Source organism: Thermobia domestica, chromosome 2 (assembly GCF_964235325.1).
Source record: "Thermobia domestica chromosome 2, izTheDome1.hap1.1, whole genome shotgun sequence".
NCBI lineage: Eukaryota > Metazoa > Arthropoda > Insecta > Zygentoma > Lepismatidae > Thermobia > Thermobia domestica.
Window position 1 is genome coordinate 323,650,299 of NC_137455.1, and position 12,410 is coordinate 323,662,708.

The 12,410-nt window shown below is 38.9% G+C and overlaps 1 protein-coding gene across 1 annotated transcript in view; it reads left to right on the top strand.

Annotated features, from left to right (window-relative positions):
• Positions 1 to 12,152: 12,152 nt before the first annotated feature.
• The window catches only part of LOC145678672 (xylulose kinase), a 106,856-nt gene continuing 106,598 nt past the window's right edge, over positions 12,153 to 12,410 (top strand). Inside the window, exon 1 of the mRNA XM_081749064.1 lies at positions 12,153 to 12,406. Within this exon, the coding sequence (XP_081605190.1) occupies positions 12,338 to 12,406 (69 nt within the window). The 5' untranslated portion in view covers positions 12,153 to 12,337. The remainder of the gene's footprint in view (positions 12,407 to 12,410) is intronic.

Genomic DNA, 12,410 nt, shown 5'->3' on the forward strand with positions numbered 1-12,410 from the left:
CAGTTTAAGGATATTAGTATGCTACCATGTAACTGTTTAATAGCAAATATTGTTTTTGAGTTTACTGAATCTGTCAGTTTTTTGTCCGAATTGTCCGTAAATTTTTGAAAATTATGTTTACTTGTTTTTTTATTGGAATATCTGTTGTGAGCAAAGATTGCACTGCGACCGAAGCATTGTTTTGGTTTTGAGCTACATACAATGTGAATTTTTGGAAACTAGGATTATTGTCATTATTAATATATTTCAGATCACACAATTGTTGTGGATTTTGGTTCACCATTGTATTTGTATTTCTATAAGAAGTTACCACAGATACCAATTGTCCGCTCGTACTAGCTGCAGTAAAATTATAACCTTTACGCTCTAATTTTCCCCCATTATTAACATTAAATTTACCATTATTTTCTTGGGTACTTTTCCTTCTTTTCCAGGAAGGGTTTCTTGTTCGGTCGGTTTGGGTTTTTTCCTGTAGTTTGAAATATTTAACGCATTTGTATTTTTATTTTGTGATGATTGAACGGTATCCCTGTTCTGAAAGTGATTAATCACATTCTCCGATGATTTAATAGTACTATTATATGAATTCCATTTCCTTGATTCTGAATTTCATTTCCCAACTTGCATATTTGCTTCATTAAATGAAATATGTTCTCTAGCCATTATAGACATGATTTGTTTTTGTCGAGCCCTTTCCGGACATTCAACATTATCCGCTTCGTGCGGCAATGCACAGTGAAAACATTTTATTACATTTGAGCATAGTGTAGGTGGATGCGATTGAGCACAAGTTTTGCAAATTGAATTTTTTGCTTTACAAATACGGGAAGTGTGACCGTATCGTAGGCATAATTGACATTTTCTTATAGCCGGGATATACGTTTCCACTTGCAATCTTAAGAAGAAAACTTTAATGTGAAGTGGTAATTGTTGCGAGTTGAAAGTTATTATTATTGTAGAAGTTGTGATTTTTTGCTTTCATATGTTCTGTATATACGTTTAATTGATATTATTGGAACATCAGAGACTATTTCTGGTAATAGTTCTTCTACCGGTACTTCCGGGTCAACTTCTTTTACAACTCACGTTGTAGAAATTGCAAAATTTGGTATATATGCCATCCAATTTTGTGATTTTAATATTGGATGGCTTAAAAAAGCGTTTGCTGCTTTGGCAGAATTAAAAGATACTGTTAATAAATTTTTTCCGTTTTTTTTTTTTTTTTTTTTTTTTTTTTTGAAATTAGTAATGCCTTGTACTGAAGCTAAATAGAGTTTACGGCTAATTGCCATTACATGTTTCGTTTCCAGATCCTCTTGATTCGATTTTATGAAAACATAATAGGGTGCTATATGTTCTCCGTTTAACGATTTTCTACAGTTGTATTTGTATTTACATAATCACCATAATTCTTTGAACGATCCATCTTATTATATTCATTCTTATCTGAACTTATTTTTATTGGCTTTGAAATGGTTTGGTTATTTGCATTATCAGTAATTTCCATAGCTGATGAATTATCAGATATTTCTTTGTCTTTGGAACTTGTTGATCCTATGTTCATAACATCATTATACTGGTTATCCGCCATCTTAATATTTAATTATAGGTAAAAAGACTTTAGGAATTAAAGTTTATACACTCAAGAAAATACACACTATAGATAAAACCATTTAAACTCTTAACACTAAAAGGAAATGAAACTATTGCCACCATAAATACCAAATCAACATGCACATAGGAATGTGAAAAGATTGTTGAGATCTCACCCAGATGCAAAGAGCAGGATTCCAGTTAGGCTTATTCAGTCACTGATAGGAATCCTTAGAGTTTTGAAAAAATCTTTAAGTTTTACGTCCCACGGTTATGCCGGTGAGGCTAAAGGAGACGGTGATAATGAGAGATGAATGAAAATGGTGGAATGAAGAGTGGGAGGAAACGGGAGAACCCCGAGAAAACCCACGAGCACGGTGTTTGTCCACCACAAAGTTCACTTGGCGGGGGCTGGGATCGAACCCGGGACCCCAAGCACCAGAGGTGAACGCTCTACCACTGAGCCACCGCGCCCCCCCTTAGAGTTTTGAGTTTCACAACTTCACTCTTACACCTTTCCCTCTTCATTGCAGTTTCTGGGTATATAGGTGAATTTCAGATCACTAATATAGAATATTGGGATATTTAGCATCACTAATGAATAAATATAACCACACATATTCTCTATGTTACTTGATTCTCTTCCATCTTCTTGTGAATCTTCCACCGCAGGCCTTATAGTTGGTCATACCATAGGCACAACTTTCTTCGTTTACAACGCTTCATAACACGACGCAAATAGGGATGCGCACGAGTCGAGACATGTCTCGAATCTCGACTCGACTCGACTCGAATTCGAGTCGAGATTCGAGTCGAGACACACTTTGTAAAATTCGAGACGAGTCGAGACAAACGTATTTCTCGACTCGAATTTTCGAGTCGAGACTCGAGTCGAGTCGAGACAGCTGCTAAAAATCTCGACTCGACTCGAATGTCTCGAAAATTTTTCTATAATTTTTAATATTATTTTGAAGAAAGTGCTCGCTCAGAAACACTCGGCACGAGTATTTCGGAAACTGCAGGACTTGTCAGGTGTTCGAGGAGTGCTGTGGTGATTGTCTTCAGCAAGTGGCGAAACCAAGGGGAAAAGACGTCCAAATGTCGAGGGGTTGGGTGCCCCCACCTCATTACAGATGTCGAACGTTCTAGTCGGGGCAGATTGGTAAAACAGAACAGGCGGCGAACTGCGTCGGAACTAAGATCAGAGTTTAATGCTGGGCAAAGTACAAATGTAGGCGGCGAACTGCGTCGGAACTAAGATCAGAGTTTAATGCTGGGCAAAGTACAAATGTATCTGAACTAGTTTTGTCAAATTTCCAGAAATTTTGAACCTGTTTTTTTAAAAAAACGTTTTTTTCGATTTTCTGGAAAAATTGAAAAAATAAATATCTTTGTATTAGGTTAATTTCACTAGTAATGATATCTTTTTTTTTCAAACACGGGAAAAATTTAAGTTCAAAAATTTCAATATTGCGAATATTAAAAAATAGCACTCGAAAATAAAATTATTCCAATTATTATCTATATATTAAAATACTAGATTTACGCGTATATGTTTCTCCTCACAGAAAAGTTTATATGTTCGTCTCCAATCCTTTCAACAATGAGACCTCGAACCCACAAGTGCTAGAAACGTGCCGTTTTCATTTGTCGATTCCAAATTTTATGTAAATTGTCCAGTTCTAATTGAATATTTTTGTGAAAAAAAAACATGGCCATTAGTTCTTTATTGCATTTACAGGGGTACACAAGAAGTACTGTGGGGGCGCGGTGGCTCAGTGGTAGGACGTTCACCTCCGGTGCATGGGGTCCCTGGTTTGATCCCAGATCGCGCCATGTGGACTTTGTGGTGGACAAACACCATGCTTGTGGGTTTTCTCGGGGTTCTCCCGTTTCCTCCCACTTTCTTGATTCCACCATTCTAATCATTTCTCATCATCACCGTCTCCTTTAGCCTAACCGACATAAAAGTGGGACGTAAAACTAAAGATATCATTTCACTAGAAGTACTGAAATTTTTGAAAAAGTAAAGCATCATACCCTACGAGTTATTCCAACATTACATAGTTGTATATAGGGGTTGTATATCTGTCAGGCGTTTGTTTCATGGCCAAATGATAATGAAAACGAAGGATAACCATTTGTCCAGTCTAAGATTAATCTTCATTGCATGGAGAGTTTTTTTTCAATAAACACCGTTTATCACTGACATAATTAATTGTGTGTGTACTTTATTTACTTATTAAATAATGCATGCAAATGCATGCATACACGATATGGGCATTCAGTAAATGGATACTTGAAAATTTGAACTCAATTATCTATACAAGCCGGCTACGAGTCTTTTGTTAGCCGGCTACGGGTGCAGTGCAAACTACTCTTTGGATTGAGCTTCTTACCGGATATGTAGCCTACCGAAGGACCACACAGATGTTATCGAAACTATTGTGCTTTGTGTTTTTTTTGTATGCTTTGGCAGAAAGTTCTGTAGATATCGAAGCCCGCCAGTGAAGCCATATCTAGCATCTTGGTGCTAGATCTAACATAATTCACTCCCATCTAGCATCTAGCATCTTGACTTTAGCATCTTGGCAAAATCTCATTCTTTCCTCTGGAGAACAGAAAAAGAACGAAAATTTAGATGGCTCACTGAGAGTTGGGAATTACCCTTAGTTGAAGCGATGGTTGGAGTAATAAAACCAGTTAGTATTTCCGCTGTTGTATTGTTGAATTCACAGAAATGTTCAAAAATAAGCAAAACGTGACTCTGTACAAGATGTTTACTTACTCATAGTTTTATTATTGTCAACTGAACCCTGAGTGTCTGGGATGTTTCTGTCCCTTCTCACTTTACAACTTGAGAGGGGAGGGGGGTATGACCGCTAAAAGAAATGCTTCAGTGCTGCGTCGGAAGCGGCATGTTTTGTATATATTTCTTCCTCTGATTCTCTTTCCAATACAGAGAACCGACTCTTTAAATGAAGAAAGAACCCTGAACCCTCCCGAAAATGCAAAAATGAATGATGCGTACAAATAACAAATCTATGGATGAATCAAATAATGCAGATACATGAGAAGATGATGACGTGTGTCTTGTAATTGTTATATTAATACCCACTGGATTAAGTTAAAGTATAAAATGGATTTGATGACTGCCAAATTGACGTCACCTTGGTAAGTCATTATTTTTTAATATTTAGTAATATTAAATTAGATTATAGTTTAGCGTCGTTTTCAGGAGCAAAGCTCTACAAGACGTGAACGTACAGTTTAAATTCGGATTTGAAACACATGAGCTCCTACCATGAATCAAACCTCGTTCGAGAAAGGCGCATACGCTAACCACTTAGCAACGGGGAGCTCAATGTGATATGTATATTAAGTTGTAAAATTATATTCGTTTAATTTTCACTAATATAATCTTCACAATTTAAAGCATTCGCTAGGCACGTTATCTTGTTTAAAAACAAAAAGCCTATCTCTTATGTTTCCGTCTCGGGGTTGGACTGCGGGATGATAGAAATCCGAAAGAGATATTTTTATTATATTTTGTGCAGTAGATCTGCTCCTTCATAATCTCCGTGTTTGATAAGAATGAACCTCCCTGGCTCACGAAAATGTACACGTAATATAACAAATCATGCACATTAAATGACAGACTAATATAGCAAACATTGAAGATGCCCCCCTACAAAATGTTCTTCGGCCGCCCATGTCTGGAGGTACACAATTTCGCAACTTAGTGGATACGATGTGGATGTATTCAAAGTCCACTGATTTACCCATAAAATTTAAATTTTATAACAATATTCTCAGTGAATACTATTATGGAGAACTATTTTTTTTTTAATTCGATCGCTAATTGTTTTTTTCTTTGTTCACCAGGTCTCGGTAATCGTCTGCCACGAAAAATGAAGTTTCTACAAGTGTTTCCCCAGCATTTTTTTTTTGAGAAAGGGGTCCTCCAGGAGCGTTATTGATGGTGTAATTCCTACGTTTGTTATATAATATATAGATATAGATAGATATAAATATAGAGATACTGCGTATATATATATAAAGATAAGTAGGAGCGGGTCTTTAAAATTAGTTCGGAAAGATAATATGAAAATCTGGCATAATTTGCAAGAATCTATCTAGTCTAATATATATAAAATAAATAGTTTGTTTGTGTTTGTCTGTTTGTATGCGCCTGGGGACCAGACGAGTGGACCGAGAGTTACCAAATTTTAGTCAGGGGTACCCTGGCCCAGGCCCCAGATCAAGACGAATCTTTTTTTTTAATTCGGACCAGGAGGTCTCAGGGGGCGCTTACAGGGACATGTAAAATTGATAGAAAATGGCCGATATTACTGTCGAATTCATAGTTTTCGCGGTCGCTGAAATCAATGGTGAAACTCTGATCACATTAACTTACAAATTCACCCTATTCGGGCCGGGGGTCACCGGGGGGATCGGATACCGAGACAAGTAAAAGTAATCCAAAATGACCGATATTAGTGTCAAATCCGTAGTTTTCGCGGTCGCTGAAATCAATGGTGACAATTCCATTAGCGATGATATGCAAATTCAGCTATAATTGTATGCGGACCGGGAAAAATCTTTAAGTTTCTACGTCCCACGGTTATACCGGTTAGGCTAAAGGAGACGGTGATGATGAGAGATGAGTGAAAGGATGGAATGAAGAAAGTGGGAGGAAACGGGACAACCCCGAGAAAACCCACGCACACGGTGTTTGTACACCACAAAGTTCACTTGGCAGGGGCTGGGATCGAACCCGGGACCCCAAGCACCAGAGGTGAACGATCTACCACTGAGCCACCGCGGCCCCCAATGAGGTTGGAAGCTGGTCAGTCATGGCGGGAGGTAGCACATGCCATAGGAGTGGCACAAAGTGTGATTTGCCGATTGTGGAATCGATTTCAAACAACTGGAAGTGTTCGAAGAAGACAAGGACAGGGCCGTCCACTAGCAACTAAAGCCAGAGACGATCGTTATCTGTTGTTAACAGCCCGTCGAAACCAGAATACAACTCTGCTGCCGCGAGTCTTCCGAACAACAACAGGACGCACAGTATCTACTCAAACGGTCCGCAATCGCCTTCGAGAAGGTGGTCTCTACGCACGTAGGCCTATGGTGTGTGTCCCATTAACTGCATGACACCGTGTTGATCAAAGAGCGTAGGCGGAGGATCATCGTGGGTGGGGACGCAATGAATGGGGCAATGTTTTGTTCTCTGACGAGTCTCGATTCAGTGTAGAGCCTAATAATCGACGTGTTTTCATCTGGAGAGAGTGTGGAACACGACACAATCCCATGTTTGTGCGAGAAAGATCCCAGTATCATAGTGGTGGACTGATGGTGTAGGCAGGAATCAGCATTGGTGAGCGTACTGAGCTCCACATCATCCGAAATGGCTCTTTGACGGCTCTCAGATATAGGAATGAGATCATGAAAACTCTTGTTCTTCCTTATGCTGGTGCCATTGGTGATTCGTTCCTTTTTATGGATGACAATACTCGTCCTCACAGAGCTCGGTTAGTGGATGAGATGCTGAGGGTATCGCTCGGATGAAGCGGTTAGCATGCTCTCCGGACCTCGTTCCAGTTGAGCATGTCTGGGATATGCTTGGCAGACGAATTGCCGCTAGGCCAGTAAATCCAACAACCATTCCAGAGCTGGAAGTCGCTTTTCTGGATGAGTGGCACAACATCCCCCAAGAACTCATCGATAATCTGATTGAATCCATGCCACGCAGGTGCGAGGCTCTGTTGGCTATTCGAAGTGATCATATGACATATTAAGGAACAATCAGTGTTGTTGCTTTGCCTGTTTATGGCAGTTCGAGAGGTGCACACATAACCGTCTTGTGTCATGAGCCATGTGAACAAGGTTTTCCGTGTCCCAACACCAGTATGTGCCCCATTTCTCTAGTGTATCTTAAAGCATTCCTTCTTGTATGATATATATGAGTCAAACACAAGCTTATTCATACACTATCTTAAGGTCTTGTGTGATATTTCAGCTGAACCCCTAATTTTTTTAGCATTATATACAGTATATATATATAGTGGCAGATTCAGGATATGATCAAGGGAGGGGCTAAACCATAGTTTGCAGTTTTATCCAGTGTAAAGCAGGATTGAAGCCCATTTTATGCAGTGTATACTTGAGTGTGAAGGGGGGGCTATAGCCCCCTTGGATCCACCTCTATATATATACACATGATCGAAAATGGCCTCGAATCCATACTCGCTGAGATGAGCAGAAGATGCCGTTTAAATCCACAAATTCAGCCCCATTAGTAATCTAAGGAGGAGGATGACATGTAAAGATAATTGAAAATTATCGATATTAATGTCAAATTCATAGTTTTAGGGCTCCACAAGTTCATTAGTGACAGTTTTGGTGCCCTTTGTGTCCAAAATGAAACGTATTCTCCCCGTGCGAAGAATGGATATTCTGCTAGTCTGTAATAATAACTAACGGAAGTTTCACTTAATATATTTCTCGCTGCTCAAATTTACTCACTTGTGGGGTATATGTGTGTAAAGTAGAATTAAAACCTATTGCTTTAAGTATTTTTCCGTTAGCGAAATACATTGTATATACAGTAGGACGTCGATAATCCTAACGTCAAAAATCCGAATGCGGTCCCTAGAAGCTTTTTACATTTTGTCTTAACGCTAGCGATAAACAAACAATAGCGTGTCCATCAACGTTATGTGAAGTCAGTGTTTTTACAAAAGTTGATTTATATGTAATTGTTTGTCATGTATTTTTTTTATTTTTTCTTAGGCCTATAAGTTTTAAGTGTGACTTACAAGAACATTGTTATTTAGAGTACAAGCAAGTTCTTCAGAAACATTAAATGTAAGTAGCCTTACGTACGGTATTGTAATTACTGTATGTACTGAATAATCACTGTATCGATAGAAGAACATACCGTACAGTATGTAAGCCTAAATGGCATTTTCTTGGTCATTTTCGAAAATCCGAATAATTTGAAAATCCGAATACCTGTGGTCCCAATTAGTTCGGATTTTCGACTTCCCACTGTATATGTTGCAGACATGTTACAGCAAGTAAGATTACTAGCTTCAGGCTAACAAATAGTTTTTAAACTACATTTTCCTGTTTTTGCCAATATTTCCGAACAAACGATTTTTTCTAATGGTTCAAAAATTTCCAGAACTTTACATAGAACAATCGAAATATCTCTATGAAATATATGTTTGATTTAACATATTAACTAAAATGATTCTGTGATTAAATGATGATTCTGATAATATCCAAATTTTCCGTTTGTTCCCCAGCTCGGAAAAACAGTAAAAACACTGTTTTTTTTAACCCGAAATTTCCGTTTTTTTCACAGGCCTTCACAATACTAGTCTGAACACACACTCCTAACGATGGCGAATGTTAACACCACGACATCGGCAACTATAACTAAAATGAACACGTGACCATCGCCACTAGACCTTGGCACAATGGCAGAGCGTTGCATTGTCTGATGAATCCCGATATCTTCTTCATCATGACGAAGTGAGGGTGCGAATACGTAGTGTTCATAGGGAACAGCTCCTTGACATCTGTACTGCGGGACGGAGACAAACTGGCTGCGGCTTAATTATTATCTGGGGAACATTCAGGTGAGCATCCATGTGTCTAGTGGAGCTTGAGCAAGGCACCATGACGGCCGAGGTATCGCACGCTGCTTGCAGACTACGTACACCCCTTCATGACGGCCATGTTTCCCATCAGTAGTGGCATTTTTCGAGAAGATAATGCACCATGTCGCAAGGCCAGGAGTGTGATGGAGTGGTTCAAGGAACACAGGAGCGAGTTCCAAGTGATGTGCTGGCCCCCAAACTCTCCGGATCTGAACCCAATCGATCACATCTGGGATGTGATTGAACGTGACGTGAGGGTGCATCACCCCCTCCCCGGAATTTACGGGAATTAGATGACCTGTGTGTGCATATGTGGTGCCAACTCTCACCAGCGACCCACCGAGGAACATTGCGACCATGCCAAGACGCGCTGCCGTTGTTATTCATGCCAAAAGGTGGATATACTAATAATTAGGTAGGTAGTCATAACGGTCTGGCTGATGTGTGTGTATATTTTAACTCGTATATTTTGTCTCGACTCGAATTTCGAGAAGTCTCGACTCGAATTCGAGTCGAGTCGAGACAGAGACTGTCGAGTTGAGACACGAGTCGAGACAGCAACATATTTTCGAGTCGAGACACGAGTCGAGACAACATTTTCTCGAGTCGAGTCGAGACAGGCTTAAATCTCGACTCAACTCGACTCGAACGCATCCCTAGACGCAAAATCTAAGGCAGCGTTTCCCAACCGGTGTGCCGCGGCACACTGGTGTGCCGTGAATGGGCCGCTGGTTTGCCGCGAGGAATCGAAGCAAAATTATTAATTTTATAGCAATCAAATTGTAAAACGTAGGGAAAAATGTATATTTGTATTTCACATTACTATGAACCTCTACTATGAATCTACAAATTTAAGTTTCATACCGGTTACTGTTCTGTACATTTCTAATGCTGAAAAAAGTATGTGTTATCATTGTTATGACCATTATTGTTTCTTTCTTGTTGCAGACTATTTCGTAACTTGAAAATTTAAAATATCATTCAATCATTCCGACAAATTACCTACATTTGTGTTTTAAAAGTAAAAGAGATTTGTTTGATCGTTCGTTATTTAGTGATCTTCCTTCTTTGTAAAAGGTTGGACACAGTTTTCAAAAAGAAAGCGTATTAAAAAAAACTGAATTCAATATTTTATTGCAATTGTTTCCTTTTTTAAAATTAGAATGAAAAATAAGCATAATGATTTACCACGGGAAAAACCCAGTGATAGAGCTTTCTTCTCTGTTAGAAGGAGATCAATAATCACAGAAAAATGCCACTGTGTTTTATATTTACAAATAATAATATCTATAAGTGTGCCGCGAGAATCCAAGTAACAACCGTAGTGTGCCGCAAGTTGAAAAAGGTTGGGAAACTTTGATCTAAGGTATCATATATGATACCCCAGGTCTGAGGAGGTTAAAGGACAGCGGTGTTTTCCAGAAGTTCTCTTTCCATATGATCAGACAATGACTATTTATGGCACGAGCCACCATACGTAGAATGCGACATAGTTGAAGAAACTATAGCCTCTCAGTAGCCTAAATTGCACAAAAATTTCCATAGCAAGTTCATTGACCTGAATACCGCATCTTGTCCACTTTGTCCAAGTGTGGGATGGTTTTGTTTCTTAGTTTTTCACCGAAAAGCATTTGTCTAGAATGATGTTACGGAGACAATAAAATAAAGAAAATATACTACTCAACGAGCGAGCGACAGAGAGAGAGAGTGTGAGAGAGCAGGGATTAAGGAGTGTACCAATTAAACTTTCCTTCGCTTTCTACAAGAGAATGATCGCGCAAAGTTTGTCTTCCTTAAAAAAAAAAAAAAAAAATCCATTTCCTGTATAATCTTTCTAGGAAGCAAGGGGGCTGGGGATGTGAGAAAAAATCTGTAGCATTTCGGAACAAGTTTATCTCTTGTTTATCTTGGTTGCTAACAATATTGTTTCTCAATAAACTAGGCATTCCTCATGCTCCCATACAAAACGCCATTCTGTTACATAGACATTTCTGAATGCTATAAACATATATCTTAAATAAAAACATAGAATATGCTGAATATGCTCTTAAGCGCTAGTATATGCTCTAATCTTTGAAATATGCATTTATATACACTATGAAACTTCAAATTTGAGATGTATTACTGACATTAGAAACCCCTACTAAGTTTAACGGAGATGCATGTAAGCAAACAAAATATGCATTTACATAACAATCCTATGTCTACTCATGACATATATACTTGTGGGAAAAAGACTTTTCTGTCTACTGTAATATATCGCAGAACCGAGAATAATATTCCTGTCCGGAGCTCCCTCGTGGCTAAGCGGTTAGCGTACTCGCCTTGGTGTGGGAGACCCGGGTTCGATTCCCGGCGGGAGCTCATGTGGTTCGGATTCCACGTTAATCAGTAGGTTCACGTCTCATATAGCCAAGTTGCTGAAAGGGACGCTAAACTAAAATCAACTCAATTCCTGTCCGTTATGAAGAGGTTATTGGAACATTTTGGGGAAAAAGACTGTCCGCACCCGTATCTGAGAGTTTCCGTAAAAGGAATGGTTTTGTTTCGTAAGAGAACGTATATTTTTGCCGGGACAAAAAAATCTGTCCGTATTATAAAGGTGTCCGTTAAGGGGGTTTCACTGTATTCTGCGTTGCTTTGACGCAAACTCGTATGAAGAGAAATCCTTTTGGGCGTCAACGCAACTCAAATTTTGTGTTCTACTTGGAAATAATAGGCATAGCAGTTGTAATTGATTTTTGGAAGTTTTTCGTTATAGTACGCTCTACAATTTATGCGAAGGTTTGTACGGAGCAAGTCCACTTTTCTTATTAAGCTATAGTGCATTTACACCGAATTATCCATCGTGTACACACGTTCCTGCATCACTCAACTAAAATGAATGTTGAGCAAAGGTCAAGTTACTGAATGGAAACCAGGAGAACCGGATATGACATTTACCAGCAGAAAGGAGAACTTTTCAATCAATCATGTATGATTTACGGTTCTTGGCTGATTACTACATAAGTCACGAAGGTTATCAGTAGCTGGTTTTAAAACTAACAGCTTGTATCATTGTAAAGAATAAAATGGAGGAAGAAGAGATTGTGGCGCCTTCCGAACAAACATATCTTGGATTTGATTTTAGTACGCAACAGGTAG